General features: G+C 46.2%; 1 protein-coding gene across 1 annotated transcript in view; it reads right to left on the bottom strand.

The window, feature by feature from the left end:
• Positions 1-3,664: 3,664 nt before the first annotated feature.
• The window catches only part of CRTC3 (CREB regulated transcription coactivator 3), an 89,911-nt gene continuing 86,125 nt past the window's right edge, over positions 3,665-7,450 (bottom strand). The window contains exon 15 of the mRNA XM_069071312.1: positions 3,665-7,009. Within this exon, the coding sequence (XP_068927413.1) occupies positions 6,801-7,009 (209 nt within the window). The 3' untranslated portion in view covers positions 3,665-6,800. The remainder of the gene's footprint in view (positions 7,010-7,450) is intronic.

The raw sequence follows: 7,450 nt of genomic DNA, 5'->3' as shown, positions 1-7,450 counted from the left end.
CCCAAGCCCAGGGTCCCAACGATGACTGGGGGTGCAGGGATGGTGTGTGTCGTCTAAGGGTATGACTATTAATGATCTCAGTGATGACAGGGCTAACCTTAAGAGATCCAACAGGAACCTGCTTGTGCTGTTACTAGACCTAAATCAATGGAAGTTTCTGGAGATCTCGGAGGTCACTGTTTGGACCATTCGTTCATCAGTGAGATGAGCCTCAGGTGAGAGGTTTCCTGTTTGGGAAAAGCACAATGGCCTGGCTAGGTACCAGCAACATGGAAAGAGAAATGGATTTAGAGGCAGGGGCCCCAGGACGAAACCTTGGCTACCTGAGTGATTCTGCGTTAGTCACTTCCTTTTCCTAGGTGGTCTTATACTGGATGATTTTCAGGACCTGTAGTAAGGCCCACCAGGCAGCACATCTAGCCAGCTGATTCAATTCAATTACTCTCCACAATTAAGGGACTCTGCCCTTGGCCCTGGCATACCTGATGAACGAGCAGATCTTTAAATTCCTATGTATTTTTAGCTCTACAGGGTTCAGGATCTAATTGAAAATCCAGTCATTTATGAAGCACCTAGTGGATGTCGGGCACTGTGCTAAAGGGTATACAACAAATGGCAAAAATAGTCCCTGCCCTCAAGGAATTTATAATCTAATGGGGGGGGGGGGCAACATGCGAATAACAATGTACAAAAAGACATACCCAGAGAAAAATGTAGATAATCAACAGAGGGAAGGCGCTAGCACCAGGAGCGCTGGGAAAGGTTTCTTGTAAAAGGTGGGAAGCCAGAGAATTGAGGAAGGGAATCATACACACGGAGGGCAGCTGGTGAGAACATGCGGAGTCAGTGTCACTGGATCCAAGAGTGTGTGGCAGGGAGTGAGGTGCCGCGAAGACCAAGACGAGGACCACAGGAAGACTTTGAAAACAACGGACAACTTTACACTTGATCCTGCAGATAGCAGATGCCCTTTGGAGCTCACAGAATGGGGCAGGTGGGTGACAATCAGATGAGTGCTTTAGGACAATCGGTTAAACTAAGGAAAAGGTGGACTGGAGCAGTGAGAGACTTGGGAAAGGGAAACCACACAGAAAGCTACTGCAACCTAAAATCTAAAATGTTACAATCTGTTAGAAATCTCACCTTTTGTGTTGTCTTTAAAATTCAATTTTACTTTCAGTTCCAAATTCTTTCCCTCCCTCTCTCCTTCCCTTCCCAAACTGTTGAGAAGGCAAGAACATGAAAGATTATTACATTACAAATATGTATAGTCATGCACAACAAATTGTGACATTAGCCATGTCCAAATTTAAAAAAAAAAAGGAAATATCATGTAGTACTTACTATGTGTCAGGCTGTGCTAATGCTTTACATGTCTATCATTTGATCCTCACAACAATCCTGGGAAGCTATTATAATCTTCATGTTACAGTTGAGGTAACTGAGGCAAACAGAGGTTAAGTGACTTACCTAGGGTCATTTGCACTTAGGTCTTCCCTACTGTAGGAGTAGCACTCAATTCCTCTGTAGTCTGAGTCTCTGAGTTTTCTATCTAGAGGTAGACAGCATGTTTCATCTTAAGTCCTTTGGAATTGTGGTTGGACATTGTGTTGATCAGAGTTCTTAAATCAGAAATCTAATTTCTAGTTGGTTTTTGGTAATTGAAGCCTTTTCATCCCAGCGTAATAACAGTTCACATTTCCATAGCCCTTTCATATTAACTAGGTGCTTTCTTCAGAGTCATCCTAGAAGACAGGTAGCCCCCTTCTGCAGACCAAGAAACTGTGGTTTAGGGCAGGGCTGTCCAGTTAATTTAGGGTCAGATCTGGGGCTCAAGCTCAAGTCTCTCTGGACTCTAAAACCAGTATCCTGCCCAAACACAGCCTAATGCTGCTGGGCTATCCAGCGGCTGGTCAGGGACCACCACCTCAAGCCAATGCTCAAATGGAGAAAGAAGTAGAAGACCACCCTCTGGCACAGGGGGAAGCTCTGCAGTCAGGCACTCAAGAACATTCTTGGAAATGAAATAAATGAAATGCTCAGCCCTGAGAGAGCAATGACTCTTAGTCAGAAACTACTCTCATCACTAGGAGTTGCAGAATCCTTGGCTAAAATCCCCGATAAACCACACCACCAGGACATGGAACCTGACCTGGGAAATCAGGAAAAAAGCAGCAGCTAGCTTGTTACCACTGTATGTCTAAGACCCCCACAATGCACTAAACCAATTCAGATCTATTTGTAAATATATATTCTCTCTCTCTATCCCTCTGTTTCTGTCTCTGTCCTCTCTCTCCCTCCCTCTTTCTCTCACACACACACAAATTTCTTGTGCATATTATCACAAAACCATTACCTTTAGTGTTTGCCAAAGCTTGCACTCACTGAAATTAATCTTTGGGGGATAGAATTCTATGCCTTGGGTCAAAAACTTGAAAAATTGCTAGATTTAATTTCTGTCTAAAGTTGAGATCACCTACCAAGTATCCCTAGCAGAACATTAGCTCCACAATGGCAGGGGATGCTTCTTTTCACCCAGTACCTAGAACACAGTAGATGCTCAATGAACAACTGCTGAACTGAAGTCTCTTTTCCCCAGGCAAAAAGTACACCTTTTTTTACATTGCTGTCATTTCCAAGCATATCCATCCTCCTCGTGGACCTCGAGGGAAAAAAGTGTTTTAGCAACACTGACCCATATATATGTCTCCTTCCCCTTTGACTTCTGGCTGATGCCACACCTCACTCCCAGGAGGGACCCCCCTCAAGCGTGCTGTAATCACTTTCCAGGCCACAGTTTTTAACGATGGTCTTAAACGGTATCTACCTCTGGGACCCAGCAGACGTCTGCCTGTACCCACGTTCCGGTAACCTAGAGAAAGCTGCAGCAGCTCTTACCAAGATGGGAAGGGTGCAGCTGTACAAGTCATTAGCCCAGGCTAGTTACAGACAAAGCAGCACACTGACCGATGGATAACAAACATTTTTGCCTCCAGAAGCTTATAACAATAACAGTTGACATCTACTTATGGGCTCAGGAAACCAGGTTTGATGCAAGATAACCATCAATTTCCAATAGCGGGCAAAAAGCAGGATCTTTGGATATTTACTGATTTAAATCAAAATGAATTTCAAAGACGTTGTATGGAAGTTGAAATTTGTGTCAGTGGAGGGAATACCCACACTGAAGAAACCGCAGAGCTGTGATGTATTAAAGCAGTAAAGACTTTAAATTCAGAACTGAAGAGGGAGGGTGGTGGTGGCAGCAAAATCACACTCATCACAACAGCAATGCCTCAATGCTTATGCTGGGAATTCCTACGAAGGCATACAATGAAGCTTAGAATAGGGAAGGGCAGTATTCTTCATTGGTGCTTAAGAAAGGGCAAAGTCAGTCTGTGTAGTCAGGAAAAAGGGCCAGAAAAAGACCCCCCAACACCCCCCACTACCTAAAGCAGTGCCCATGTCAATACAACCTTGGTTCTGAACACAGAGCAAGGCACTGCGCATGGTGCACGCTCTCAGGCCAGGCAACACCAACAAACACTGCCAAAACAGAAAAGAGATCCTGAATGGAAAAAGTGTAAGAAGCCCTGACCTCAAGCATGGTTCCTTCAGGGGATGTACCAGGCCAGTCTTCTGGGGGCTGAAAAAAGACATCAAATCCAAGTACAAAACTTTTATTGTGCTGCTTTTAATTATGAAAGATGTAAAAACAATGCGTTATAAAACTTGGAAGTTACTTTATACAAATTCCAATTTTTTAAAAATATAATTGGATGTGGAGCACAAAAGTTAGGTAACTGAAAGAAAGTCCAATGAGTAGGAGGGATGGTCCCTTTCCGAAATGTCTTGAGATACACTCAGAACCATCTGTGCACAAATTACAAGAGCCAACTAAAATAACAAACGCCAGAAAGGTCCTCAAAGACACAGATGTGCTCGGATATGCCACGTTTTATTTCAGATAATACGCTGTAGATTTAGAAGAAAGAAAATTACGGACAGTGAAGGTTTAATCTTGCAGTCACCAAGCAATCCCTCCTCTACCAGAGGGACTGAAAGGCCACAATGTGAGAGTGAGGAATGAGGGGGCACTAGGAGACATTTTAGTTCTATGCCGTAACTGCTAGTAAGTGAGAATAACCAAATAGGTGACTTCTTTACACCTAAATAAATGTTGACAAAGAGCACTGTGAAGCACGCAGCTGCTTCCCGCCAAGGCGCCTGGCCAGCTGGCTGCTGACCCCCACAAGGGTGGCCCACGCTGACTGTGTGGTGCAGCCTCACACAGTCTAAGGAAGGTGGGTTTGATGATGCCCCAAGCCTCTTAGAAAGAGAAGATCTGGATGTCAGGACGAACCGAGCTCAGTTCTCATCATCAGACTCTACAAAGCAATGAATAATTGCTCTGGAAGGCACACCTGGCCCGATCGGGCCCCACGAGTGCAGTGAACTTCCTCTCCCTGGGTGCCTGGGTCCCCATCTGCATGAAGTCAGGATCACCATGTGGCACACTAGGAGCTCTTTGGGAGAAAGGCACTCTGCGTAGGAGCTTGGAAAGGGTGGGTAAGGGGACACTGGGCTGCAATCTTTTTCTTTTATACATTTGTATCTGGGCGTGTATGTGTGCATGTTCATGTGTGTGTGCAAATATATAAACCCCCCATCATCATTCCTACAACTGTTCCTTGATTAGGTCGAACGCAGGTTGACCAGACTGTTGGTCACTTTTTTTCACCTTCAGTTTAGGAGTATCAGACACGATCAGGCTTTTTTCAGGCACGCTGGTGATTTAGTGGTTATTAAATAACACTGGAAGGCACATTACTGTAATTATACCCCAAGAACCCAAATTCGAAGAATATTCTTCTCATTAACCTGCCTAGCCCTTAGTCCCAGTTCAGTTTCTGGAGGGCTTCCCTTATGGTCAGCAGGTATCTGACTAACCTGATGGCGCCTTGGAAGGGTCAGGGAGAATCCAGGGGATGCTCTCCTTGGGTGAGCTTTGATGAGTTCAAGCCCCTCTCAGCCCCACTCTGCCCAAGGCTGACTCCTCACGTTTGTCAATGATGAACAGCTCTCCTCTCTGCAGAGCTGAGCCATCCAAGATGTTAGGATAAAAATCTTTTCTTGACTACAAGAACAGATGGAGTGATCCTCCAGAACATTCAATGTAGGTAATAATGTGGCCAGTTTGAAAGAGACTCTGTGATGCTGCTAGATCTGGGCACAGCTACAAAAGCGGAGACTGGGAACAAGGTCCAAGGCTCTAGGCCCTCTTCTGTTCAGCTTCCAGGGCTCCTCTCATCCCCTGTCCATCTGTCCAGGGCTCTGGTGCTCACAGTCACCCCCAGCTTCTTTGGGCCTCCCATGGAAGGAGCGCACTCAGCCCACATCCCTGCCACTGTCCAAGGGGTCTGGACCTATCAAAACCTACTCACTGCATTTTCCGGCTCTCAAGGAGAGTTCCCAGGGGAAAAAAAAAAAAACATCTACTAAATTACTGTCCATTAAGGCGTTATTGACTGACAATGATTTTAATGTGGAATATTTTGACCCAAAGGAATGAATCTCTAATTATAGAGTTCAAAGCATTATCTACACAGGTTTATGGGGAGCATTTTTGTGGCAACGACTTCTCAGAGCCCCTCACACCCCACTTGATCTGCAGGGCCAGCCCTGGCTCCCAAAATGCTCAGGCTTTCAGGATACGAGCTGAAACCTGTGCCCCACTACACTCTGTGGAACGTGCCACCAAACAGAGCCTGGTGGCTTTACTCAAGTAGGCATCTGCTGTCTGATGACACACATATTAATGTGCACACTTAACCATAAGCTAAGTGATGTCAAGAAGTAAAGATCAGAAAAGATCAGAAAGCAAGGCTGGGCGGCCTTTGGGTATCACTGAATCATAAGATCAGCCACCGGCAAGACGGCTTGGCATGAAAGGGACAGACTTAGGGAAACGAAGAGAGCTCTCTCCAGGGCCTCCCCACTGCTGAGATGGAATTAGATTCAGAATGCCAACCCTCCAGCAGAGTCGGCCTGCTAATCTCGGGTTCAGCCACTGTTTTCTCCTCAGGCTACTTGATTATAAGGGACGTTTTCTCAGTGATCAATTAGCACTGTCCTTCCTGTGCCACATGAAAACCATATGGAAGCAGCAGGGGTACTGAGATAGAAAGAGAAGCCAAATTAACATTCAGTTTGCCCAGTTAAAGCTGGGGTGGGGCTCCCTGTCTTTCTTTGGAGTAAGAATGATGGGATCTCAAATAGCAATGCTATTGTCTGTACACTGGGCTGTAACCTACGAGTCACCAGAGACTGCCTAGATTTTGCTGCCAGAGCTCCAGCTGGCTGAGAATTCACTGCCAAGTTACAGTCCCACAGACCAAATGCTAAGCCAATGTAATCATTTAAGAGCCCTCTGAAGCACGCCAGGTCCCCAATCCCTTCTCAGAGCTCACTACTCTTGGGACTACCGGATGAAGCTGGCCACAGCTCCTGCTATGAGATTTTTTTCCCCATGAAACTCCAGGAGTGCTGGCGGTGAGTGAGGCCATGCCGAGTACTCTTCATAAAGAGGTATCTGTCCCTCCAGAGCAGCTGCCCCAGACACAGGGCCTCCCTCAGCCGGTGGCCTCGGCACTGGCAGGATGGCCGCTGTGTCTGGGCCCCACCTGAAGCCTCCACGATGAGGAGCTGGCCCTGCCCTGCTGGATCCCAGGGGCCGGCTCCAGGGATGGTGGGGACCACTTCTCCAGCTCTGCTTCGGCTGCTCTAGCCCAACCTCCTGCTCACAGGCGGTCAGATCGAAATGTTTCCTCCACAGAGGGGTCAGGTAAGCCCATGCTAGGGTCCCTCAGCATGTTGAGTCCGTCCAAGCTCAGGGGTTCAATCTGGAATTCATCATCCAAAGGAAAAAGACTGTCTGTATTAAAGTTCGACTCTGGCAGGCTTGCAAAGGCGCTACTGAGGTCTTTGAACAGACTGGCATTTGTGTCTTCTGTGAGATGTAGAGAAAAGAGAGAAAAATGTGTTGGGTAAGAGATATAATTCTATGCCCTGCTTTAAAAAAAAACAAACAACTAGACTTTTGCACCAAAAAAATGAAACCCCCCCCCATCCTTTTACCAGTACAGGATCCTAATGATGACAGTTTGCAAACCACTTAGGCTGAGGCCGCGGACCCATCAGACTCTGAAACATCCCCCTAGTTCAATGACCTCCTGGGTTCAGATGACTCCCAAATCTAGGCCTCCAAATATATAAGTCCATGTTCTCTTCAGTCCTGTCTTTTGTGACTTGTACATATTCTCTCTATTTTAAGTTCATAAAAGCAGAGGCTTTGAGACTAGAGAGTATCAGTGATCCTCTAGTCCAATGTCCTCATTTTACAGTTGAGGAAACGAAGAGTGGTACGGGCTATGTGACGTGTCCAAGCTCT

This window comes from Petaurus breviceps, unplaced genomic scaffold (genome assembly GCF_028583685.1).
Source record: "Petaurus breviceps papuanus isolate PSGF00001 unplaced genomic scaffold, PetGlider_PUasm1.0 90825, whole genome shotgun sequence".
NCBI classification, from domain to species: Eukaryota; Metazoa; Chordata; class Mammalia; order Diprotodontia; family Petauridae; genus Petaurus; species Petaurus breviceps.
This window is presented reverse-complemented; position numbering and strand designations above follow the sequence as displayed.